Source organism: Terrapene carolina, unplaced genomic scaffold (assembly GCF_002925995.2).
Source record: "Terrapene carolina triunguis isolate 2854851 unplaced genomic scaffold, T_m_triunguis-2.0 Scaffold96, whole genome shotgun sequence".
NCBI lineage: Eukaryota > Metazoa > Chordata > Testudines > Emydidae > Terrapene > Terrapene triunguis.
This window is the reverse complement of record NW_020664447.1, coordinates 69245800-69273651: the sequence shown is the minus strand read 5'-3', so window position 1 is coordinate 69273651 and position 27852 is coordinate 69245800. Positions and strand designations below refer to the sequence as shown.

The 27852-nt window shown below is 41.5% G+C and overlaps 1 protein-coding gene across 1 annotated transcript in view; it reads right to left on the bottom strand.

Moving 5' to 3' along the window:
- SPATA7 (spermatogenesis associated 7) overlaps window positions 1-27852 on the bottom strand; it is an 82942-nt gene that overhangs the window by 18061 nt on the left and 37029 nt on the right. The window contains exons 4-7 of the mRNA XM_026651330.1: window positions 25821-25844; window positions 19008-19141; window positions 4290-4756; window positions 1439-1505 (exon numbers count right to left, since the gene is read on the bottom strand). Of these exons, the coding sequence (XP_026507115.1) occupies window positions 1439-1505; window positions 4290-4756; window positions 19008-19141; window positions 25821-25844 (692 nt within the window). The remainder of the gene's footprint in view (window positions 1-1438; window positions 1506-4289; window positions 4757-19007; window positions 19142-25820; window positions 25845-27852) is intronic.

Sequence of the window (27852 nt, the reverse complement as noted above, 5' to 3'; positions counted from 1 at the left end):
GAACTTCAACTTTTTGAGATATTTGTTGAGTCGCTGCAGGTCCAGAATGCGTCTTAGGCCCCCTTTTGCTTTCAGGAATAAAAAATAGCAGAAGTAAAACACTTTCCCCCTCATTTCCTGAGGGACCTCTTCCATTGCCCCCAACTGCAGGTGGTTGTCGACCTCCTGAGCGAGGAGTTGCTCATGAGAAGTGTTTGCCAGAGGGATTTGTCAATCTTTAGGACCCCATCTTGCACCGGAAGCGTGACACATGCAGGGGTTGATGCGGAGAGCACATTAAACAAGGTGTCCGATTGCGCCACCATCTCCTCCACCTCTAGGCCTAAGTTCGTGACCACCCTTTGGAGCAGAGATTGGTGCTCCTTAAAATCATCTGGTGGGCTAGCGTGAGAGGCTAAAGGCAAAAATCTCCGATGAATGTGCATGTGAGCGCGCACACACCTAGAATGGAATTGACATGAGCAAGCACTCGAAGAAGAAGATGGGGTACAGATCTATCTGATTCAAACAACTGGTATCAATAAAGTCCATACTAAGAGATGGCTCTCAAGAGTCCATTTTGGACTACAGCAGGAATTATTTTTATTTTTGGAGTACCAGAAGCTTCTTTACTACATATTCAGGAACTGAATGGTTTCTCACAAGTTCTTTTTACTTCCCTAACCTAACAGCATATAAAGGCTCCTTATTAATATTCAGGTTCGTGTGTCTGTCCAGCTCTCAAACATACATTCAAGCGCAAGTGCTAAAAATCCTTACAGAATCCATCTCCAAACAAATTCTCCTGTGCATGATTCTTAAGTCATTTTTTTCAAGAAAATAATTGATTTTTTATTCTTTTCTCCCAAAGATTCCCCAAAAGCCCAAAGTCCACACTATTGTCTAATGGGCTGCTACATTCCAGCTTAGAAACAATGCCATTTTTGAGCTATAGTATTTAAAATAAAAGTCACTAAAGATCTGGCTCTGGTTTTCAAATCCCTCTCCAAAAGTTCTAGGACTGTATTCCATATGTACAAAAATTCCATAAACCATGTTGTGTACCTATAAGCTATCTATCTACCTACCTACAATACTGCACCAACTTCATCATGTTTAATGATACTGGGCCAAGTGTCTGCATTCTTATCTGTATCTCAATTTCATACGTGTATATTTACACGTGTGCTTACCTGTAAACGTCACATACTACACATAGGTTTTAAAAAAACTAGTTTTTCAGAATCTATTTCAATTTGTCCATATTCTTTCTTATCATTCCAGCTCATTCCTTTGAAACAAGTAGCTTGACACACACCAAATTAATCTGTCACCCATCCAGAATATGAAATTTAATTCAGCTTTACACTGTAGTGGCAAAGATAAAATATGGGTTCTCTGCATGGTGGACGTGTAGTCAAAACACCTCAGTGACTGATAGAGATATTATTTGTATTACCTGTGTTATGATCTTCTGCAGTATGGTAGTATCTTTTCTCTCAGGTTCTCTGGTCTCAGATTGAAAACTACAAAGTTTAAAAAGAATATTAGACAGATCTCTCAGAATGTACATGCCTTGTAGTCGAAACAGCTGTTTTCTATATACATTGACAGAGATTTTCAAAGCCACCTACAGGATCTAGACACTTGATTCCCATCAATGTTAAAGGTTACTGGGCATTCAAATCCTTTAGACATCTTTGAAAATCTTTGCTATAGCTTCTACTCTCATAATGAAAGTAAGAGTCAATTTTCAATGATGGCAATATTTAAGGTAATAAAGCCATATCCAGATCATCCAAATTGATCTGCTGACTGCATAGCAAAATATTCAGAATAATTGTCTGGGACTGGGAGTGGAGACTGCCAAAAAATTAATATAAAATGCAATAGGGCCATTATATAACCTACACACAGCAAATCAATAGTACAAATATGAAAGATGGTAAATTACCACCACTGCAGTCTTCTGAATTCTAAAATATATGGAATAAAATAAGCAGAGACCAATCACCTCCAAGTACAGGGTAGAGTATAGGAGATGCTTGCATTGCTACTGCCTGTGTTTTTAATAAAATGAGGGCTTGAGTGTCCAGTTTGGCCAATATACCACCCTTTGTGAGCACAAAATTAACTTAAATATATCACATAAATTTCAACTGCTAAGGAAAAAAGAATTAAAAATAGAAAGTAACTGACATTCTCAAAAAGGTTTATGAAAGACTTGTGGTAAGAAGCATAAATCAAATGATATTGGGAATCTTGATCTTTGTTTAAATGATCAGACTCAATCAGCACTGGTTCATGTATTAGAAAAAAGATATTTGATGACAAATGTCTTAATAGAACTATTTAAACCAGCCAAACTTAATGTTTCTTCTATATGCCTTTTTGCTGCAGATGGAAAAGGGCACAGGTATTTATTTTAAATATACATTAAAATGCCTATTCTCCTCTAGGTATCAATGGAAATTTCATCTAAGTGGTCTATCTACCTGTCTATAAAAAGGGACTACCTTACCCAAATTTTAATGTCTAAAGGTGTTTTGTATCAGAGGGGTAGCCGTGTTAGTCTGAATCTGTAAAAAGCAACAGAGGGTCCTGTGGCACCTTTAAGACTAACAGAAGTATTGGGAGCATAAGCTTTCGTGGGTAAGAACCTCACTTCTTCAGATGCAAGTAATGGAAATCTCCAGAGGCAGGTATAAATCAGTATGGACTGATTTATACCTCCATACTGATTTATACCTGCCTCTGGAGATTTCCATTACTTGCATCTGAAGAAGTGAGGTTCTTACCCACGAAAGCTTATGCTCCCAATACTTCTGTTAGTCTTAAAGGTGCCACAGGACCCTCTGTTGCTTTTTAAAGGTGTTTTGGCATTTTATCTGTGGTGAAGTATATTTGCCATTAGACCATATTACTTTAGTCACAATCTATATCAAAATGAAGTGATGAAGTTAACAGAGGTAAGGGAGGAAGGAGAAGCTCAGAGTTTCTTGCAAATTTTTTGTTCAATCATTTCATTACATCCACCAGGTAAGCCCTGGTTTCAGATCTGGAACCCTACTTGAATGACCAAGGAAGTTGACAGAAGTTGAGCTCTTCCTACCTCAATATTCCCAAGATGTTGGAAAACAAGTCTCCTGCTTTAGATTCAAGTGCTTTCAGGGGTGCTGCACTTGCCACTTGAAATCCAATAGTATGGATTTCAGTCCTGATGCTATGGGGTGCTGAGCCCCCTGAGCTCCCATTGACATCAGTGGGAGTGGAGGCCATTCAGCATCTTGCATATTGGCCCCACAGTGATTATCCTCTATCCACTGTTTCCTCAAAACATGCACATGCACAGTAGTGCTCTCATTTAAAGGTGCTCAGAGACTATGCTGATGGACATGGTAAAAACTCTAGGCAGGATAGACAGCTCATACAAGAAAGCGGAGCATTAGGGATACAGGCACTGAGGCAACTAAGGTCCCTAAGACTATAAGAAACTTACTTCAGAAGGAAAAATCTGACAACAAAAATTCTGCCTATGAGAACATTTTATACAAAATAAAATTGCCTTCTTCTGCATTAACATGTCCACTGCTCCAAGCAGCAGCACAGAGCAAGAGAAGGCAATTTTATCTTGTATAAAATGTTCACACAAACTGTATCTTAAAATGTTTTAACTAAAAATAGAATCACATATCTTAAAAAGAAAAAAAGAGGCATTAAGAGATGTATTCAAGGGGAAAAGGGCATTCTGAGTGAGATTTCAAAAAGGGATGGAGAGTCAATTAGGGAGACGCCAGAGTACTCTCTATATAGACTGCAGGAGCTGCAGAAGGGAAGGTTCATGTGTAAAACTGTGAGAAAAGACAGAAAGAAAGCCAGTGTAAAAAACAGAGCGAGCAGGGAGGAGAACAGATACATGAGGAACGAGTCTCCACTTTCTTTACCTTGTGTTGGCATTGACACCAGTGCAAAGTGCATGTAGAATACTGCCATTTGGATCTGGTAGCATTTGAAATCCAGAATGCATAGGTGTAAACAGTGACACAAGGTAAAAGGGAGTAGAGAATCATGTCCACAGTCTATGATACAGATTGGAGCAGGTCTTTGGAGGGTTTTTAACACAAGAGACCAAATTCTGTTCTAATTTCCATGAGTGATAAGTCTGGAAGAATTGTAGTGATTTCAATTAAATTACGCTGGATTTGCACCTGTATAGATGGGAGAAGACTTCAATGCAGTATGTAGCTTTATGAAGATCCTGACATAATTAACACTTAAATAACACTATTTTAAAATTTTAGTCTCTGTACCTGCTCAAGTCAGTTTGTGTTTCTGCTTCCACCTGCTGCTTGGGGGGGTCCTTCTTTTTTCTTTTAGCAGGTGTGTAATACCTATACTGTGACAGGAAGGATTTAGCATCTGATTTTAAGGTGCGTGGAGTGAACGGTTGATGGCTGTCAGTAAAGTGGTCAGAGTGCCTATCTAGGAGATCCCCGCTGTACACTTTGGATTCAGTATCCTGATGCTTGTGAGAAGGACTGATGTTCATAACACTTTCAGCAGAAGAACTGTATGAAACTCCAGAGTATTTTCTTTGTGGACTTGAAACACTGACACTTGAATTAGATGTTTTCCGAGTATCTTTTCTAACACATTTTGCAGGGTTGGGAAGATCCAGGCCTTGCCTGTCCGAAGACAATAATGATCTAGACAAATACTTCTGTGCATTTTGTGCGTGAGAAGATAGCTGGTCATTGGCTTCTGCTTCAAATGAACTCTAGAAAAACACAAATGATAATGTTCTGTGAAACGATTGCTTAACCGGTTTCTTTTCAAGAGATTACATGGAGCACATCTAAAGTATGAGGCACATAAAGAGTGTCAAAGAGCAACTATTTATCTCAGAAAATCAGTGTGAACAATTGGTTTGACCCCAAATAAAGGAAATCATTAAATATGAAATAATTATAAATTATGAAACTGAACAAAATTTAACAAATTACACTTATTATTAATACAGTAAAATGTCTGTACACTTTTACGCTGAAAAGTGTCAAGGTAAAAACTGCACATCCTTATTCAATAGATAGGCTCCCTGTGGGCTTTAGAGACAAAAGCATAGTAATCTTTACTACTATTAGCACTGCAGAACCAACACAGACAGGTAGGGAATAGTGAGTTGGATTCTACTCTTTCTTGTGCATAACCAACAGAATTGTGTACAAAATTTCAATCATTTACACCAGTGCAAAAAGCCACTGAAGACAATGAGGTTGTACAGGTGTAACTGAAGGCCTGGATTGATTTGCAGAACACCTTCATTGCCGAGGATGATGTGTAAGAAAGAAAACCCCTAGTGTTACTCTCAGATCCCAGGTTGAAGTTTGCAGGGCTGCCAGTAAGAAAGAACATCTGTCTCTGCAGCTCAGGCTGTGGTTTTAACCAAGTTGGAGATGTTTTCTATAAAGATTTTGCATTTCAATAAAGTCAAATGCGTTAGCAAGAAACACCAATGGTGGTATTTTTAGTCACCTCCAAACAATGAAGGATTTTAAAGCTCAAAGGTTGTAGGTTGGATACTGAAAATTAAATGCGATGTCTTACAATCAGAACATCCCTACAAACGCTGAGGTGCCATATTACATATAGCCTTTGTATAGACTAGAGCAGGGGTGGGCAAACTTTTTGGCCTGAGGGCCGCATCGGCCTTGCAAAACTGTATGGAGGGCTGGGTAGGGAAGGCTGTGCCTCCCCAAACAGCCTGGTCCCCGCCCCTATCTGCCCCCTCCCACTTCCCGCCCCCTGATTGCCCCCCTCAGAACTCCCAACCCATCCAACCCCCCCTGCTCCTTGTCCCCTGACCACCCCCTCCCGGGACCCCCTCCCCAACCACCCCCCGGGGACTCCACCCCCTATCCAATGCCCCCCGTTCCCTGACTGTCCCCCCCGAACCTCCGCCCCATCCAACCGCCCCCTGCTCCCTGTCCCGACTGCCCCCACCCCGGGACTCCCTGACCTTTTCCAACCTTCCCCCCCCTTACCATGCTGCTCAGAGCAGCAGGGGCTTGCAGCCCCGCCGCCCGGTTGGAGCCAGTCACACCGCCGCACTGCCCGTCAGGAGCGGTGGGCCAGAGCACGCTGGTGGCAGGGCGAGTTGAGGCTGCGGGGGAGAGAAGATAGCAGGGGAGGAGCCGGGGGCTAGCCTCCCTGGCCAGGAGCTCAGGGGCCGGGCAGGATGGTCCCACGGGCTGTAGTTTGCCCACCTCTGGACTAGAGATGTCCAACCTTTTCAGCCTGAGGGCCAACCATATTTCAAAAAGGTCAAAGGACCACAATCAATGCTTTGGCGCAGGTTCTCTGACCTATTCAGATCCCTCTGTGCTGCACAGACAGAGAAAGATGAGTAGAAACCACCCACAATTCTCCTGCATGGTATTCCCACACCGGGGGGTATCCTCTAGCAGGTGTGTTGCTGGCATAGCCTGCTTCTATACCTCCCTCCCCACTGTTCCTTGCTGGTGGGAGCATGTTGCATTCCTGCTATCCTCAGATGGTGTATTATCCCCAAGGTGACCATTACCAGGTGGTGCAACTTAGAGCCATTTGGGAGCTGCTCTAACTTGGGCTGGGGCACAGAATTGGTTGTTGGTTCTCAGCTTCTCCATTTTATCCCCTCTCCTGGGCTGCCTTAGGTGGCTGCCTGGGTGAGAGGAGCCATTTTTTGATAGACGCTGCTGTAGGCTCTGGAAGAACCAGTCGTGGTCCTGTCCTGCTCTCCATTGGCCTTCCTCAGCCCTAAGCGACATCTGACAGTGTGGAAAGGATTCAGAGGCACTAAATGAGGAAAGGCACGTTAGAAAGTTAAGTGTGAATGGCTGTGTAATGTATCAGCACTAGTCAAGCCCATTTTGATGTGGGTCCAAAAGTTCAGGAAGCATCCTAACAAGACAGTTATTGAACAAGCCTTTAACACATCCCTGGAAATGTGTAGTGTCACAGTTGGACTTGAAGGATAGTAAAACTTCTAATGACTCTGCTAACTGGCAAGAGTTATTTCTAACACTTTATTAACTCCAAGGTCTCGCCACCCCCATTGGCCCGGGACGGCGAACCGCGGCCAGTGGGGGCCGCGATCGGCCGAACCTGCCGCGTCAGCAGGTAAATAAAACTGGCCCGGCCCGACAGGGTGCTTACCCTGGCGAAGCGCGTGCCGAACGTTGCCGACCCCTGCTCTAGCACATCTCATTATCATACTGTATAAACAATATAGTGCAGCACTCAATCTAAAAGAGCAACTTACAAAACCTGCCAGTTTAGTTCACTTTAAACTGAATAAAGAGGCTTCTTAAAATGAGGGATTCATTGTTCGTTACACTCAATGGGCCTGCTTGGCTAGCATTCATATCATCAAATATTGTAAAATGTAAATGAATGTAAATATAGAAAAGGGGTTTCTGAAGGGCAGAATTTAATTTATTAGGCTAATTAGTTACCAGATTTCTTGTGAACTTGAAGTTTAGCTTCAGACAGGTGGAAGTAGAAACCTTTCATATGATATATACCCAACATATTAATTAGGAATAGGTAGATCAGAAGACACTGGTATATGACTAAAGATTAGGCAGCATGTACTTTAGAAGTGATAAAAGAAGGGAGCCAAGGCAGTTGAATTCATGAATAAAATACATTCAGGAATGTGTCTGAGTTTAAAATTATCTTAAACATCTGGCTCTTTATACAGATTAATTAAAAAATAATATGCAATTCAGTCCATCAGCAGGCTTTCATACAAATGATTACAGATTATCACTTGACAAAGCCTTGATTCTAAGCAATGTCCTACTCACAAATGCCACATGATTAAGGCCACATTTTAGTCACGGGCATTATTAGTAAAAGTCATGGACAGGTCACAGGCAATAAACAAAAATTCACTGCCCATGACCTGTCCATGATTTGTACTATATATCCCTGACTAAATCTTGGGGGGGCATCCCAGGGATGCCGCGGGTGCTTGGGCAGGGGTGGGGTGGCAGTCCAGGGGACACCGTGGGTGCTCTTGGGGGAGCAGCCCAGGACTCCTGCTGGTTCTGAGGGGGCGGGGCTGGCAGGATCCCTACCTGGCTCTGCGCGGCTCCCCAGAAGCAGCAACACATCCCTCCATCAGCTCCTAGGCGGAGGTGTGGCCAGGCAGCTCTGCGCACTGCCTCCTCCCCAAGCTCCGCAGCTCCCAAAGGCCTAACTATTTCTAAAAGTTCCTGATAGTACATTTTCTGCTCTCTTGTGTGCACCTAAGCAATGGGTTTTTTTTTTTAAGATCCAGGAAATGTGCCTTTTTGCTGTATAAATGATGTTACATTACCTCCTAATAACTGTGTTATTAATCCCTGTGTCACCAATAGCCCATTTTTTCACTCTCAGAACTCCATGGTGTTTTAAACTAAAAAACAAACGTGCCTTTTGTGGTATTTTAAACAGTTCTTGTAATAGCTTTAAAACAAACAAAGAAAACCTCTCTCTAGGAAGACCATCAAAAATAAATCACAGTACACATTGCTCACATATAACATGATATTTCCCTTTGCCTTCATTACACTTTTCTCCAAATTTAATACAAATGTTACTTTTCTAGTGAGAACAACCATTTGAGATATGTTTACATGCTAATAACTAGAGCAAACAGCTCATATATTTACAGTTAGTAAGGATGCAATGCACCCTTCTTTGTGGTAGTTCACACTTAATTTTACTTCTACAGCACAATTAAGTGCTGAACTGGTAACCTGCAATAACAATGCCAAACAAATGCCTGTGTTAGCAAGCAGTATAATAAGGTTTACTACATGATTATTTGGATATAAAATAATTGCAGCTATAGTTTGGTGCTATGGAAAACAGATAAGACTGGAATGTTTCAAAATCCACCTATATGAATGTTTTGGAAAGCAAATTCCAAACCCTTTAGCATTTACATAAACAACAACTTCATTTTTGTTGTACAATGTATATTTGGTGCTCTTATTTTTTAAAATAGCTTAAGGAGTTTCAGCGTGAATCAAACTTTAGAAGCACTTAGTACATATGACAACTTAATCACATCTAAAATAAAACAGAGTAATGACTTTTTATTGCTAAGGGTAATGGGTCAATTATTGTGCTGATTCCATCTCATGAAAATACACTGGACCCAGTCCTTAGACACACTGAGCTGAGTGAAGGGAGTGTCAGCTAGTGCAAAATTAGGCGCTGCTGTTTGCATGCACTTTACTCCTATGTGTACAACAAACTGATTCTGCTTATACAAAAAGAACTGTTAAACATCAATCTAATTTATAGATTTATATATGTATGTGTATATATATTCATTTATATTACGATGTCATGAATCTACTTAACATTAGAGATTTATCTAACCATGAAAATATGGCTAATTTTACACAATACTACAAATATTCAGTGTGAGACTGCATGGGAGATTTTACTCTATCCATCAAACAAAACTAAACAATTTTAAATAAATAGTGGAAACCCCATTGTTTGGGACATGTAAAACTAGACTGAGTATGGTACTGGAAAATATACTGTAAGGGACAATCCTGAGCTGACTTCTCTTTCACTTCTATTTTCTATGATCCGACTGTATATGAATGAGTAATTTACAACTCCTATGTTCTTACAAACACAACCTTACTAAGGCTACTTCTACGATACATACCCACACTAGCTTTAATCTAGCTAGCTCACAATAGCACTGACTTGGGGCGGTGCGGGCTTCAGCATGGACTGCAGAAAAAGAATGCACCTAGGTGAGGTCATGCAGGCTTGTGCATCCTCACTGCTATTTTTAGTGAGCAAGCTAGATTACACCTAATGCAGGTTCATCTACATAAGCTGCAAATCACACCCCTAGCTGCAGTGAAGACGTAGCCTGAGACAGGCAGTTTTCACAGAAGTTAAAAAAAGGCTTCCAGAAAATATGTGAATACTACTACTAATAATAATCATGAGGTACTGAATTAGCTGAATGTCAGTAGTCACAATTTTGTGAAAAGTGCATTAGTTACAGAGCAAGTCCCTGACCCTGCTGCGAGCTCTGCACCAGTGGACCCCTGAACCTACACTGAAGCCATGGAAGCAAGGGTCCGTCCATCAGAACAGAACAAATTGCAGATCAAGGCCTCAGCTTGCTAAGTGGTGGGCAAGAGATGCACACAACAAGCCGGGGAGAAATGGATTTGCCTCTAAATTATTTTTATTTTCAAAAAGAAAGTGTTATTGCTTAACCAAAAACCCACTTTGATGTCACAGATGCCTCCTAAAATCGGGCTAGTTCATTGAAAAGATCTGCTTTTATACAAAGGTGTAAATTCATCCCCGAATGAAGCCAGCAGAAGTGCACCACGGATGAATTTGGCTCAGGAAATTAATTTTTGCTGTAGGTGAGGGTCTAGAATATGACAGCACATCTTCTAATGGTCAGAAAACAAGCTTCATGATTTATAACTTTGTAGGTAATTCATCACAAAATTTAATATTTTTACAAGCTAAATAAAGGATGGAATTATAAGATGTATTCTCGTGTTTGCTGCAGAGAGCAGTTCACAGTTTAATATTCATTCAGTCTGACTAAAAAATATTTGCAATAGTCAAGACAGCAACAAGAGCCTTGTGGACTTTAGAGGGTTTCCTTTAATGAGATTATTTAGGCACTTTGAAAGCTATACTATCAAAATGCAGAAGCTGCAATTTTGTATCATTTTGAACTGCTAGTTCTTTTAGCTTGAGACAACCTGAGTTGTAATAGCTACTTACAGATGCCTATGGCAGGCAGGGGTGCTGGAACAATTTGTATAGTGGGGGTGCTGAGAGCCATTGAATCAAACTGTAAACCTTGTATATGATGGAAATCACTTCAAGCCAGAAGGTGGGGCAGCATCCCTAGTTCCAGCACCTACCATGGCAGGTCTGACTTGTGCTTGACATATCTGCAGAGTAGCTTGCTTGAATAGAGCAGAAAATAAGATCTCGTTGGTAAATATTAGTATTTTACATAATCTGTGTTTCCATCACCCCTTGTACATACTATCAGTCCATCTAATTACACTCTAATATTTACTTAATGAATGAATAAAATGAGGGAACAAGTTCACACAAACCTGTTTCTGTCATTCAGGGGTGGTCTGACTAGAGCCTTAGGGATCTAATTTGTTTACAAGCAGATATATTAACATTCATGATTTTTCTCATTTTACAAAATACCCTGTAGTGTTGGTATTCATATATAGAGTAATATTTTTGACTGTAATCTATTATGCAATATTCAGATTGTATAGTGTGATATATTCCTATCTTCAACAAGTAGACATAGATTAAATTTGTTAACTAGAGATACAACTAAATGTATATGTGAAAATGTATGAATTTGGACTTCTAGCATAAAAAATGTGGTTGACACCATGAAGCCATGAAGGAATTTTCTGTTTGTATTTAAGTGTTCGCAATGTAAGTATGGGTTTTTATTTTAATACTTTAAATGGTATTTTTGGTTTCTTTAGGAGTTCATTTATTTAATTCAGAAAGTACTAATTTGAGTATAACATATCTTGAGAATGTTAATAGCAATATAACAATAAATATTTAGAGACAAGACATCTGATTAGGCAATTATAGCTATGAATGCATGCACAGTGTATCTGAAATTAAAAATATAGATAAAAACTTAATACCATTTCCTAATATGTATTTGATATGCACAAACAGATTTCCATATGGTCATAGCTGTCATTTTACAACTAGATTTTCTGAAACTCAGCAAAGCACATACTACACATTAAGGGCTACCAGCCAGTTTTGTGCCATCTCTCTCTGGGAAAAAACCCTGCAACAATAATTGAAAATGGGAAATGTGTTGGACCTGATTCTCTCCTCATTTTACATAGCTTTTACCCACCAGTGTAATTTCACTGACTTCAATATTTTTTCATCCTCTAATAACTTAAGTGGTTGAAGGGATTTATTCTCCAGAAGAAAGAACCTCAGAAATGAGCTGGCATCCAGGTTTGGCTTTTGGCATGGCTGATATCTTGAAAATTTCCTCATCTCAGAACTGGTCAGTCAGAAGCACCCACTAGCAGGGTTGTCTGAGCATCAGATAAGAATTACCCAGCCTTGCCTGAATCACAACTTTGACTCATGGTAGGATCAGCCCAGCTATGCGTGCTTTATAAGAGGAGCTCCAGCTTGATGCCTGTGGGTTTTTTAGATGAGGGCTTATAAACCAAGGTCTGTTCTGCCTTGGCATCAAAGATGCCATGGCACTTGTTACAAGGGCAAGGATTTCTACTGGGGTAAAACCTTCCCACCCTTGCTCCCTGTGTTGTGCACTACGCTACTGTGCTATCTTCCTGGTTGCTGCTATCTACCCTGTGGGTGGTTGCATTTCAGTGGTGCTCTGCGTAGATGGATCGTACAGTACTTTGGGAGCCTTTTGGAGAAGGGCACTATATAAGAATGTCATCTGCAGGTGAAACTGAAAGAAGTCGGCACTCCTGATAGCTTTGGCTGACTTTTAAATGGAGATGCTGAAATATTCAATCTAACACTACGTTTTATTGAACAGGGGGAAACCTTCACCATCTAGGTGAAGAAACACAATGTTACTTTTAGGAATATTAAATTTCATGAAAATTAATAAACCTCTGTGCCCTCCCTAGCTCCTGTGTCCATATACCCTTTTCTGTTGCAGGAAAGCTAATTAAAATATTTAAAGTAGCTACACTTAAAAAGGAATAAATGTGCCTCATGCATTGCACAGAATGGATGGACAAGGGGAAAGAATTAAGATTGTGTGGACAACCACAAATCTTTCAAATCCTAACATTTAAGTGCTTGACTTTTCAACCTAACTTTCATTCATTTAACAAAGTTTTTTTGCATGTATACATACAATTTTAAGTTAAGTGCCTCTTTCTACCTAGGTCCTTATATTGTGCTGATCACCATGGTGTCTGAGTACCTTTCACTTATATGTGCCAGCAATCATTAATGTGTTGCTATGGCGACTGGAGAAGGGGAAATGTTAAGAAATGCATTTGTATAATATTTATAAATACAATGAGAAACTTTTAAAAGGAAACATTTAACTTATCATAGTATTAGGCTCAATCCTGAGCTGTGCTGAGTATGAGGAGAAGTAAAGGTGGCTCTGCTCCATCTTTATGCTTCCCCTCATCCTTGGCCAGGATTTTAAGACTTTAAATGGTATTTTTGGTTTCCTTAGGAATTTGTTTATTTAATTCAGAAAGTACTAATTTGAGTATAACATATCTTGAGAATGTTAATAGCAATATAACAATAAATATTTAGAGACAAGACATTAGGACAAAACAGCCCCCAGTGTAACTAAGAGCAGCAAAAAGGGTGCGCTAAGTTGTGCTGACTACAGCAGGCTCCAAAGGACATCTCTGCCACATGAAAAATCAGGCAGAAGTGTAGGGAAATGCTTGTAGTATTTCAGACACCTGTGTGTGCCAGCTCTTGGTAAATGCGGTCTTAGTATGTAATACTGTGATGAGGCATTTTTATCATTGTGAGCTAAATGCTTCCTTTTTAAGAGCACTCACTCTAGTAAAATATGAGATATGAAATCTGCATGAAGTAACTATAGAAGTAACAGTTCTGAAACATATTAGTGTAGTAGCTTTTGAGAAACAAAACAGAATATAGTATTACTGTTATAACTGAAGCAATTACAACTAAAGAACTTACTCTATTAATGAATTTAAAGTCTTATGCGTAGTTAATTTTAGTTAAAGTTACACAAAATCAACGCAGCGGTGGGCCATTCTGGTGCAACAAACACCGTATGCATTCACTAACCTGGTTACTCAGTGTATAACAGGACATGCTGAATAGATCATTTGAGGTATTGCAAGGTGCTTATCAAATACAGTAATATTCCACTCTTGCTATGCATCTTTTTAGCACCTGGTGGTGTTCCACATTGTTTGCACCAGTATTTCTTACATTTTGATATTTAAATTGATTACCATCATGCCCCATAAGCATCTTTTGACTCAATATTCAAGATTTTGCAGTGGTTCTAAAAACAGAAAATTTAAAATCAGCAGTTTCCCCAGGAAATGGGGATAGCACCAACAGCAGTACGATTATATTGCCTGGTGATAATTCTGTGTCCTATCATATCTTTTAATAGGCATGTGTAGAAGTTGTCTTATGGTTGCTAGTTACTCATCTATTCTTATGGCTAAAGAAATACAATTTGAGAAGTTATGTGACCCTAAGGATGCATTAGGAGTGATCCAATAGATCAAGAGGAATAAAACTCCCTAGGTACATCAATAAACATAGTAAAATCAATACACTGTCTGGTAAAAGAAACAATATTTAAATATTGCTTTCGTTTTGGTACAGATATATGAAAGCCCAATTACTACCACTGCTCACTTTATAGCAGAAGCCTCGCCTGCAGAAATATATTCACTTCTTACTGATGCAATGGTGCTTCAATTCACTAGGAGGGTGGTGAAGCACTGGAATGCATTACCTAGGGAGATGGTGGAGTCTCCTTCCTTGGAGGTTTTTAAGGCCCGGCTTGACAAAGCCCTGGCTGGGATGATTTAGTTGGGAATTGGTCCTGCTTTGAGCAGGGGGTTGGACTAGATGACCTCCTGAAGTCCCTTCCAACCCTGATATTCTATGATTCACATGCTGATGAAAAATATTTTGTAAATCTTTAAGCAAGATTTTCCATATTATGATCTAATGTCTATCATCAGGTCCATGGCTCAGATGAAAAGCAGTTAATGGCTGTATTTTTTGTTCTGAATCATGCAGAGAGGGAATTCATGGGACTCTCCTAGTGCCAGGTTTTATCTTTTGGAACATCTGCTTTCTGTCTACATGGAGATTAAAAGATCTCCAGAAAAGGGCTCAAAATAGGTGACATTAAGTATTATCCAATGTTACCTAAACAGGCAAGTCTGCCAAAACCACTTATAAAATATATTATGATTGCCTATTCATATCTCACTCAAACATGCAGTTAGTTGAATCACACACAAATGCTGGCAAGACTGAGATGTTCTTGTTGACAATCATTCTGCAGTCACTGTACATGCGAGTCAAACATTGATAAACAGGTACCTACAAGTAATTAGTAGTGCTAAGTGACACATACTACTTGAGAGAGCTCTTCTTTGGGGGAGAGGTTAAAATACAGACAAGGAACTACAATGCTCTGACATTGCTATGTCAAAGCACGCACTTAAAACACTTTCTAAAAAAATAAATAAACTCAGATCCTGTATTTGATGGGGTGTATAGACCCCACACAGAGGAGGAAGGTGCCAGAGAGGCATGGGAGGCAGGGCTAGCCACACCCCTGTGGACTTGTCAATCACATATGATAGGCAGGAGGCCTTTAAAAGGGAGGAAACTGCAGTCAGCAAGGGTGGGAAGGGAAGGAGCAGGACTGCCAAGCAGGAGACTGTTGGTGTGATCCCAGGAGAGACAGGGAGAACTTCCATCCAGAAGAGCTTCATCCCAACCCTAAGGGGTGTGCAGTGAACTCCCAGGGAGAGACTTAAGGAGACCCACAAGGGATAGGGGCCCCTTGTAAGAAGTTAGGAACTAGGGCCAGTGCTAGAGCCAACCAGTGCAAGTAACTGAGTGTGGTCAGGTTCTCCCACCATCTGGGAGACAAACCTCAGGGGACTCCTTTACACCATACAATAAAGTATAATAGAGACAGAGTGTTAGTAACTGTTGCTCAGGATTTTCAGGTAGGAATCTAAGAACAAGAGAGAGATTCAGAAAATAACAGTGAGAGAGGAAAATATAATGGTGACTAAAAGATGGGATCTCACAGCTTTAATTTGACATATCCCTCCCTCCCTTTTTCCAATACAGATCTGTGCATTCATCCATACGCAAAAGTCTTGCATAAAATTTCAAACTATTATTACCCGGCACTCTCAAAAAGTTATTACTCAAATTGTCTCCTATGAAATACAGCCATGCAGAAAGAAACCAACTAATGATCAGTTTTATATATTAGCTGGAAATGTACTGTATCTCTGTGCATGCTTTAAACACACAATAAATTCTAAAGATATCAAGCATTCTGTGCTGAAGTCAATACAGTGAAAATAATGTATTCTTCCTTAGGTAAAGTTGGCAAAAGCTTTTGCTGCTGGTTAATGCAATTCCATCCCATACTAGTGAATAACACTTACTAGACTAATATACTTTATTTCAGCAATTTATTTCTCTCTTTCTTGGAAATATATTTAATATATCTGATGAAGCTCTTGCTAACAAAATTCAACTTACGAATATAGATAGCAAAGTCTTTACTTATTTCCATTGTTTCGATGGCTTAAGTAGCATGCTGGAAATCAGAAAATTCACTTTCTAGTAATAGCAATTGTGTGAACGTGTAACTAATGGAATATCTCCCCAAATTAGGAATTTTGTGGCATAGGGAAATAAAAGAATCTTCAATTTGCTGCATATGTGTAAATTAGAACAGATCTAGCAGCACATATTTCCAAACCTCTGCATAGATATCTATTTACATTTGGGTATATTTTGTAAAATGCAAACACGTAGTAACACAGAAACACCACACTTGAATTACCTTTCTTGGTGAAGATAACCTGTAACTGGTTAATCATCAAAAACCTCGCACTGTTTTATTTTGGTGACATCTGCCTAACTTGTTATTGAAATAGTGTGGAATGTAATTGTCTAATGCAAATAGGAAAATCTTACTTTGTCTGCAAAAGTGCTATTATCCATTCTATAAATATTTCATTTTCTATATTAACACCACTGAGGGCACTGAATCCAAATCTCTAACCCTTATTCTCATGGAGTATTGCTTAACCCTGTGAGAACAGTCTACCATGCAGTTCCTCCCATCACCTAAATCCTGCATGGTGGCGACACTCACAGGATGGTGTTCTGTCTGAGTGGTTGTGCAGGGGTGCCACTCCTGGGTGCTTGCAGAACTGGTCTCAGCTCCAGTCTATGCAAGCCTGGTGCAGAAGGCCAATTCAGGGGTGGGGTGAGATGAGACCCAACGGTGACCCTGGGGAGGGGCTCTGCATTTATGCTCCATTGCCCCCAGTGCTCTGTTAGGGTTGCCAGGCGTCCAGTTTTCGACCGGAATGTCTGGTCAAAAAGGGACCCTGGCGGGGCCACTAAAACTCCAGCTGGCCACAATGGCTGGCTCCGCGTGGCTCCTGGAAGCGGCTGCCATGTCCCGCCGGCTCCTAGGTGCAGTGGCGGCCAGGGCGGCTCCATACACTGCCAATGGGAACTGTGGCTAATGGGAGCTGCGGGGGTGGTGCCTGCAGACAGGGGCAGCGCGTAGAGCCCCCTGGCTGTCCCTGCGCCTAGGTAGAGGGACATGGCGGCCGCTTCCAGGAGCAGCCTGAGGTAAGTGCTGCCTGGAGCCTGCACCCCAAACCCCCTCCTGTGCCCCAATCCCCTGCCCCAGCCCTGAGCCCCCTCCCATGCTCAAACTCCCTCCCGGAGCCCGCACACCCTCCCACACCTCAACCCCCTGCCCCAGCCCCGAGCTCCCTCCTACACTCTGAACCCCTCGGTCCCAGCCCAGAGCCCCCTCTTACACCCCAAACCCCTCACATCTGGCCCCACCCCAGAGCCTGCACCCCCAGCCGGAGTCCTCAGCCACGCCCCCCATCCACCTGGCCCAGACCTGAGCCCCTTCCCACACCCAAAGTCCCTTCCGGAGCCTGCACCCCACACCCCCTTCCACAGTCCAAACCCCTTAGCCCCAGCCCAGACCCCCTTCCTGCACCCCAAACCTCTCATACGTGGTCCCATCGCAGAGCCCACACCCCCGGCTGGAGCCCTCAGCCCCCACCCATCCCCCCTGCCCCAGCCCGGAGCCCCCTCCCACACCTCGAACCCCTCATTTCTGGCCCTACCCCAGAGCCTGCACCCCAGCCCAGAGCCTGTACCCCCTCCCACACCTCAACCCCCTTCCCAGCCCGGAGCCCCCTCCCACACTCTGAACCTCTCAGCCCCACCCCAAGCCCCAAACCCCCTCCTGCACCCCAAATCCCTCATCCCCAGCCCCAACCCAGAGCCTGCACCCCCAGCCAGAGCCCTCACCCCCTCCCGCACCCCAACCCCCTGCCCCAGCCCGGTGAAAATGAGAACGTGAGTGAGGGTGGCAGAAAGCGAGCGACTGAGGGACGGGGATGGAGTGAGTGGGGGCAGGGCCTCGGAGAAGGGGCGGGTCAAGGGTGGGCAAGGGTGTTCGGCAACCCTATGCTCTGTACAACTGACAAAGAGAGGCTACGGCTATTATTCCATCTAGGGTGACCAGACAGCAAGTGTGAAAAATCGGGACGGGGTGGGGGGGTAATAGGAGCCTATATAAGAAAAAGACCCAAAAATCAGGACTGTCCCTATAAAACCGGGACATTTGGTCACCCTAATTCCATCCCACAGGCTGGAATGGCAGCTGGGGGTGGGGGAGGGTGCTGTACAGTAGCCCTCTGGCCTCGGGGTGCGTGGGAATTTCAACTCTTCAACCTCCTCCTTCAAGGTTTACCCTAAGAAAGAAGGCATTAGGGGTGAGGCAGGAGGAAAATGCAAGAAAACGACAGCTCAAGAGAAATCTTGGGGCTAAGGCTTATCTTCATTTTCTTAGGAAAAGAGGAAAAACCCAAGTAGTAATAAAAGGGAACAGGGGAGGATTGGGTTGTACAGCACTGTGTGTGGAGAGCAGCATGGGGACTCTGCCTATTTACACTAATGTTTAAACACAAAGGGCCAAATCCCAAGGTCTTTACTCAGTTTTTACTCAGTCTGAACTTCTTTGGACTCCTGACCAAGGAGTGAGCATGGAGTGAGTAAAAATTGAATAAGGACTTGAAGGCTTGGCCCATAATATCTAATTGTTAAATCTTGGTAATTTTGTATGTAAAAAGGGAAATATCTACAATTTGAAACAAAGTTAAAATATCTACCTTTACAAAAGTGGATAACAGTGGCCTCCTGCTCCCTCTGGAGCTGGACCGTGAGGCATTTTTTGCTGAGCTCATCTCCTTCTCACACCTGGCAATTTCCTTCTTGAGTTTCTCTCTCCGTTGCTGGTCTGCAACTTAGGAAAGAAAGAACCAAATAAAATTAGTGAGATTTTAAAGGAACGTTACTGAGTCCTTCTCTCTAAACGCATTACCTTGTGTGGCCTTTCATTCAGTCAGAAAAGTAAAATGTTGTCATGTGTTCCAATTTGAACATACTGTAATCATGAAAAATAACTCCTATTGTCAAAAGAAAATATTAAAAATTATGTTGCTTCCTTTAGAGTTAGAAATTTTAAGTTCTACAACTACAAAAAAATACAGTGGAATTGGAAGACCAACGTCAGCGATATGGGAGTCTACTCAAAAACCCATTGCACTGTTCCCATCCATACAGCACTAAGAACCCTTCCAATTTTAATCCCGCTGAACAACAGTATTGAAATTTTTGGTGAAAAACAAAATCATTTGTAAATATTAAATCTTGCTAAATTTATATGTACAAAGGGAATTGCAGGACTCAAAAAATTCATGGTCAAACTCTGCAAAAAAGTAGAAAGGTCCCCAAAATGGGCATACAAATAACACTGTAAAAGCAGCAAATTACATGTCAGGACCATGAATAGTCTAGGTAGGGTCTGTGTGGACGGGCCATTGCTGGATCAGGAGGGAAGAATCAGATAAGCTACTGAACCTTTGCCCAAATGCCCCTCTAGAGCAGAAGATTGGCAAAGTGTCTATGCCATCAAGATTTTTGGGGGGGGGGGGGGGGGGGGGGAGGGGAGGGGGAGAGGGAAGGGAAGGAGCCATGGCTTGCTGCAACATGGCCCTTTGTTCTTAATGTTACAAAGCTTTTCATGTGCATTCTAGCTGCATAGTGGGATGTCATAAACTCTGAAAGCTAATGTGATTCACAAAGCTGCATGCCCCAGTGGAGGGAGCCTGAACCAAAAACACCAACATACTCATTTCCAAATGTGAATAAAGAGGCCCTACAGAAGATACAGATACTTGTAAAATGCATGCAAATGGGACCCAATTATACCCTCAACCCCATGGGCACAACTCTTATTGACTTCATTTGAGTTCAATGCATTTCTCCACTGCATGAACAGTCTGCCTGAAGCAACCCAAAAGACCACCATTAAACCAATTTCTGCCTTATCTATCCCATACTGAATTTAGCTCATACTCTGCTAGGCCCCAATCCACAGAGACTTAACTTTACACGAGAACTTGGTGGGATCAGCACTTTGGTGATGTTCTCAGCTTTTGCAGAAGAATCACAGGAATCTGAGGGCCAGAACTCAGGTCTTAGCGGGTCTTTAATTCACCTTTAAAATGTATTCTTCTGTATGTATTAATCCTACAGATAGTTGTTAATGACTTGGAAAAACAAATATGTATTAGTTTTATTAAAAATTTCAGTCCTCCTCAAAGCCAAGTACTTGTGCTTTTCAGATGTAATGTTCTTGCTCTCATTCCTCAGCCAAATGCCCTTTTCTGTTTCTTTTAATTCTTACAATTGACATGGAAGATGCAAAGCAATTGCTTCTACAGCCGCTAATTGCTGCAGCCTTTTCTGTTAGAGTGCTTTATGTTATACATTGACCTTCATTAGTGAAAATCCATCCTATGAAGAATGTAAGCAGTTTGATGCTAAATACTGTAAATCAGAATTAAAACATGGCTACTCTAATTTATTGGAGTTGCCGATCGCATGGGTCCTAACTCACAGTAGGAGCATCTGAAAAATAACTAAAGGTCTTAAGAACCCAGTCCAGCAGAAGCAGATAGCCTTTGTGTGCCTGATCCAAATAATCACTCAGGGTATGTCTACACTACAAACTTAAGTCAACCTATATTAGGTTGACTTACAGCCACTGCAGTAATTACTGCAGTGGTGCACGTCCACACTACCCTCCTTGGGTTGGTGGTGTGCGTCCTCACCAGGAGCGCTTCCAATGAGCTAATGGGCAGTGTGGGGAGCTGAGAGCATGGTCTCTCTGCTTCGCTGGCAGCTCCCTGACAGTAGCCTGGCTGCCCCACAAGCTCCTGGCGGGCTGCCCACCCCATGCTCCCCATTCCCTGCTGTTTACCTCCCCCCCCATACCCGCCAGACACTGTGTTGCCCTAACTACACCGACATCAGCCCTACACCTCTCATGGAGGTTGGAGTTATTATGTCTGTGTAGTAGGGCACTTACATCAGTGGGAGAAAGGCTGTAGTGTAGATACTGACATAATTAGGTCAACATTAGCTGTCTTATGTCGACCTAACTCTGTAGTGTAGACCAGCCTTCAGACTATGCTAATATAGCTGGTGTGTTGAGGCTGCAAAAATGCATTCTTTGCCTGCTGCTCAGATACTATTGAGATGAGCATTGTACAAATGCCTAGAGAGAGGGAGACAGATAGAATGACAGGATACTATCAACTGTAAATGCAGACTGAAGAAATCAGTTCAGCCTCTACAAGGATTTAGATCTCTCTACCTTTTATAAGTTCAATCAGATATGGCTCAGAAGAAACCTACTTTCCCCCTCCGGCACAAGCCCAATATTTAAGTCACAGGGAATATTTTACATTGATTCTTCTTCTGTGTCCATATAATACACATTGGCCTTGATGCTGCAAAGCTTGTGTGTTCCTACTCCCTTACTCACAAATGCTCAGGAGGAGAATAGGTATGTCCGAGAAGAGATGGGCTTAAGCAAAATGTTCAATATTAATGAGATTCTTAGCCACACACTCTTCTTAGGCCTCACTCCTGACACTAGGGAAGAGTATACGAGCAACTGTGCATCAGCATCAACATTAATGAAGGATCAGAGTCTTCTACTTTCCTTGTCCTATTCATCACTTTTTATCTTGCATTTATATGTTGTAGTAGGATAGACTACTCTGGCACCCCTCTGAGGAGAGGATGGGTGCTGCTCCTGTCTCAGCATCCAGGGCACAGTCTTCTGCCTGTGCTGTTCATGGCATCTGCCCCCTTACAAAGGGCATGGGAGTGATAAAGTAGTCCAAATAAAAAGACAGTATGCTTCAGCAGCCCACAAAGGGCAGAGTCCTGGGCCTTTGGGAAGACAAAAAGAAAAGAACTGGCCCCTCTCCTTTCTGAGAAGGCCAAGGAGGCTAAGGCTCTGAAACCATTTCTTCAATCAACAACCCCCGCTTCCCGGGGATGGGGTGCTCTGAGTTGCAGTCCTGCTCCTTCAGAATGTCACGCTGGACTAAGCAGGGACCCTCCCTTTTAAGGACCTGCTCATCTCCAGCCTTGACAAGCCTCACCGGTGTGCTGGATTGGGATTGACTGTGCACAGAGGAGCTCTTTAACCCTTTCCTGACTGGAGTGGGGATCTGCCCCAACACATGTTTGCAATATTTCACATCTGAGCAGTAAAGGATTGAGCCCACTAAGGGTATCTCAATTAAATAAAATAAATGGACAGATTCTGGGGAAGGGCAGGGGAAGGAGACAAAGGGAGTGGCCAAAGTATCTCTGGCTATTCCTAGCTGCCCAAATGATATCTTTGAGCTATAGGCAGCTAGGTGTAAGTTTCTGGGTACTGTAAAAAACTTTCCCCTCACCGATTGCACAGCTCAGCAAATCCAGAGAATCTGGTCCAAAAGCTGTAAAGTCACACAGGGGTGTCACATGGCATCACAGAAATATGCTAGCCAGAATGGTAGAAAATTTTACCCACATACAAATCCTGATTTGTTGTTATGCTACAGCATCTTCAGGCCGATTTTGCCAGTGCAAAGGGACTGCAAGCCACCCACCAAGGAATTCCCCCTGTGTAGAAGGAATCTAGAGGGCAGTAGGCTGCTGGATGCAAGTTGGGGTAGCCCTGAGGCAACCTCCCAATGACCCCAGACTAAGGGAGACAAAAAAGTAACATAGATCCACCTTCCCCGCCCCGCCCCACCTCTTGGGTCCTGCACCAAGCAAAGTGAGAATCAGGTCTGGAAGCTCCATTCTTTAAAGTATGGGTTTACTCAGACAACAAGTGAATCTGTATAAGGGACTTGCTCCCATAAGGCACTGAGCACTCATAACTCCCACTGCAACCAACTGGAGCTGAAGACACTCACCACCACCACACAGGATCAGGCCCCAAGACATGAGCCGATGGTGCAGCTATGACTATGTTAATTACAGCAAGAGACAGGCAGACATTTGTATGGGGGAGAAACGTTATCAGTTAATTGGACACACTAAGATAAGCTTCCTCACTTCCTTCTGCCCTAGAAATAGTATGGGCCAAATTAGTCCCTGATGTAACCTCAACTAATTTCAATGGGGTTATACCAGGGATGAATTTGTCTCTGTGTCCTTGTTACTGTGCCATGGACTAAATGCCCATCACTGCCAGCAGAATAATTCAAACAAAAGGAGATGCATCTTTTAACAGATTTAGTAGGAATGTCTGATAGATGAACTATAAATAGCCTTAATTGTACAGAGACTCCCCAAACTAAAGATCAAAATTGATCAAAAATATCAAAATGTCAAATGTCTAAATCTGCTTGTTTACAAGTAAAAAAAAAATCATTTCATCCACTCTTTAAAAAAAACCAGTGATTAATATCTGAGTATAAAATGCATCCTGCAGATTTAAATTGCAAGATCTCCAAATCTTAATGGAATCTAGAGATCAATGAGTTTCATCAGTGACTCTGCTCACAATCATTGTCAGGCTTAGTAATGAGATAATGCATTATATTATAAGCAAGGCACTGACAGTTAAATGCACAGTGTGTATGAATAAGTTCCTTAACTTATTCTACCCAGTCCATGAGCCTGTTCTGTTAATTCTACAGGCAACAAAAAGTGGTGTATGTATGGCTGTATTGTATACTATTCCTCCCCCACACACAACTTTTTAAAAGGATACCGAGCTATAAAATTGTTACTAATCCAATTTAGAAATTACACTACTGACTAGGCAAATGCCTATTACACAAAGTTCAGAGGATACCAAGCAAATTTCCCTTCATTATAATTTTATTTTTCTGCAGTGGTTGCTCCCTCTACAGGTTTGACTCTATTTCCATAAACCCAGCACTTCAGCAATATTTCTAGAAACCTGCCTGGAGTTACAAAACATTGCTTGGCTGACTGAAATGAAGATGATAAAACTTGGAAGTAATTCAAAAATCTATCAGACATGTCACACTTCTAAGTAGTTTGGCAGTCCGGTGCTTATAACCACAGTACGAGTTTGCAATTGCTTAATATGAGTGGTTGTCCTTTGCTCTGAATTTCAGATCTCTACAGTCACCATATATCACAGCTAAATACAATTTGCAATATTAATTCCTGAATTGATTTATTTTTAATGTAAATAAACTATTTCAGACATTGAAACATTAATTGAACAAATAAAATATTATCTTATTGAGCTTAGCCAAGGGTAGCGCATATCCCAGCGCATAATTTAACACTGAGTAATGCTGTACTTCCCCATGTGAATCAACTATTTATTTGCCAACTCAATTATGGGCATTATTTTCCCATACGAATTCCCCCAGACCAAGAGCATGCAAAGAAGTCACATCATGTATCTTTCAAAGTGGAGATGCCATCCTCAGTTTGAATGTGCTGGAAGAGGCCATGAAGCTAGTTCTGTAAACAAGTGCTGTCTTTCGTAACACCCTTCTCCTTTGCATAGCTCAGTCTCAGTTAACAAAAGTCCCAATCACACCACAACTTAGCCATCTAGGGTGAAATCCTGGCCTCACTATCGTTTTAAATGATCCATGATTTCACCCCTGGAGAATTCACTGTTTATTAAGAGGACAGACAATATGAGGTTATGGTTTTCATAATTTTAGGACACGATTCTGTCACACTTCCTCAATGTTAAGTTGTACCTTACTTTGAGAATAGCCCATTCAATCAACGGCACTACTTGTGGAATAAGAGAGCACTCAACAAGAGTAAAGGTAACACATGATATTTATTTAGGAACAGATTCTTCCAGCCTTACTCATGTTGAGTGGAACGTTACTCAGAGTAGTCTCACTTAAATCAAAGGGACTACTCAAGAAGCAAGGTACTACTTAGCGTGAATGCAGATGGCAGAATCTGGCTACAAGTAAAAGGCAGAAGTTAAATACCTGCATAGCTCAGGGTAAACAGACTAAGAATCACAGCTGTATTAGTGTAGTCCAAAGGAAAACACAAAATTTAGCCCCAATTCTCCAGTGTAATGTGACTATTTTGTGCACCTCAGAAATCCCAGTGCTGCCCTGAAACTAGCTTCCTTACTCTGCAGTTGAAGGATCCTAAAATTAAATAGAATTGCCATACTGACTCCCAACAACACTCACTCTCCCAGATGTCCGTGTAGGGAATGTCCCCAGAGAAAAGAGTGTGTGTCATCCCCTTGTCCACCAGAACCTCAGCTGCTGGAATGTCCACACGGGGCTGTTGGCTACTGGTATAGATTACGATAGTTTCAAATTGCTCTAATTTATGCTGAGGGACTGGACTCGCACCCTCATCTCAAAACTTGCACTAAGTGCTCCCTGGCCAGTGTATCATCAGCATTTTGTAGTACTTTATATACAATAATGCAGTGATCAATTTCACTTTAATAAATACAATCAGGAAAATGAATACCTGATTTAGCAAATTTAAAAGGAGAGGTACACTTAGTAAGAGCAATATATTTCTATGTGACCAAATCCTGGGGTTCATACTCAGCTCTTACTTGGAATTAGTTTATTGCTAGGACTTTTTACTAGGCAAACTCATATTTACAGCTGCTGTGCACACCGCTACATGCTCTATGAGCTACACCGCTCCAATGACCGTAGCTCCACCGCTTCTTAAAAACCCTCTCTGTGGCAGAAGGAGCCCACACAAAGCACAGATCCGTGGAATGTAAGGGCACAGATCCTCTGTACATGTTTCCCACATCTGGCTCCACCAACCCACATGGGAAGCATAACTGCAACATCTCCCCTTGCTTATTTGGCTTTCCACTCCCGCAAAGGGCAAAATGCACCCCTTCCATACCCTCCCCAAAATAACCAAGTTTCGCAACTGTTTTACAAAATAATAAATAAGTTAGCATTGTATCCTGTTTTGAAAAAAAAGAATGCAGTGTTCTTTCCATCTTTTTATAAATACTGTTTGCCAGTAAAGTAATTGAGCCCTTAAGATGAAAGGCTAATATCCGCTGTTTTGAGAATTGGTTAGATTTTCTTGTAAGAATGAAGATGTAGGCCCTGAATCATCCTGTGAGTCACAGAGTGGACATCTGTTAACTACAGACTTACTGGTAACAGTCTTGTGTGTACTTTGCACCTCTGCATTTACCAGTCTAGTTTCTTATGGATTAGAGCCAGTAATACAAACTTGCTTTTGACTTTTTGGTGCTGCATATGACAGAAAGTGCATTGATCACGCAAAGCCCCACTGGTAGAAAACAAAGAGGTGTTGATTGAATTTATGCCTACATAACACACTCATTTACACTTTTAAAATAAGTTTTTCTCTTTAAAACAATTTCCATGTCTTTCCATCTTAATCTCCCACAGAGTGTCCATCAGTATAATATCTATACAATACACTGCACCCACAAATAATTGTAAAATTGTGGGAGAAAAAATAAGAGGCCAAGACTAGGCTGAAAATCTGACCTTTATATGTAAAATGTTGTTTTCTTCAATGTAGTTTGTGGCAATCTTTATTGGGGATTATGTATAAAGTTTAAAAGAGAAGAGTCACAAAAACTATTCAAGGACTGGAAAAAGTGTCTTACAGTGAGAGACTTAAAGAGCTTGATCTGTTTACCTTATCAAAAAGAAGACTGAGAAGTGACTTGTTTATGTATATGTACCTTCACAGGGAGAAAATAATAGGTGCTAAAAGGATTTTAATCTAGTTGGAGAAAGGCATAACAGGAGCCAATGGCCAGAAGTTAATGACAGTCAAATTCCTAGAAATAAGGCACAAATTTTTAAAAGTGAGGGTGATTAACCATTCGGACAAAATATCAAGGTATGTGGTGGAGTCCCCATCTCTTGAGGTCTTCAAATCAAGACTGGATGCTTTTCTAGTAGATGTGCTTAGTCAAAAACAAGTTATTGGGCTCAATACAGGGATGACTGGGTGAAATTCTTGGCTATGGTAATATAGGTCAGACTAGATGCTCTAATGGTCCCTTCTAGCCTTAATCTATGAAAAATGTATTATGTTGCTTTAAATAAATTTCTTCCTCAGAGGTACTGCCTTTCATAGAGAACAAAATGTGTATCTACTGCAGAAGCATTTCAAATTGCTATAATTCAAAATGCAGGGACATAGAGATATTTACACATTTGGTTTTCATATTTATAAGCAAGAAATTCAGATGACAAATACACAGGACTATATTTTCAAAAAGATATGTCTGATTTCTGTGCACTATTACCATGTGTGTGCAAACATGCACAGTTTATATGCATAATTCAAGTGGATCTTTTAGGAAAAGATACATATATTATAGTTGGCGCAAACAACAACAGTGATAATTAAGATTGCCTGAGTGTTTCTGTTTAAAGGCCGTATTTCAGTTACTTTTAACCTTCACCTTTTGGTCTGAAATTTTCTGAGTCTGACCTCAATTGAAGGATTATTTTTTAGGAAAGTTTGAGAAAAATGGTTCTGCCATTTTTGAGTACAATAATAGTGAAAAATATACACAGCTCTTAATGGCTCTAATGAGCCCTCAGGGAGTGACAGAACTTGGAAACTTGGCAGTTGTAGTAAATAAGATAACCCCTCCCC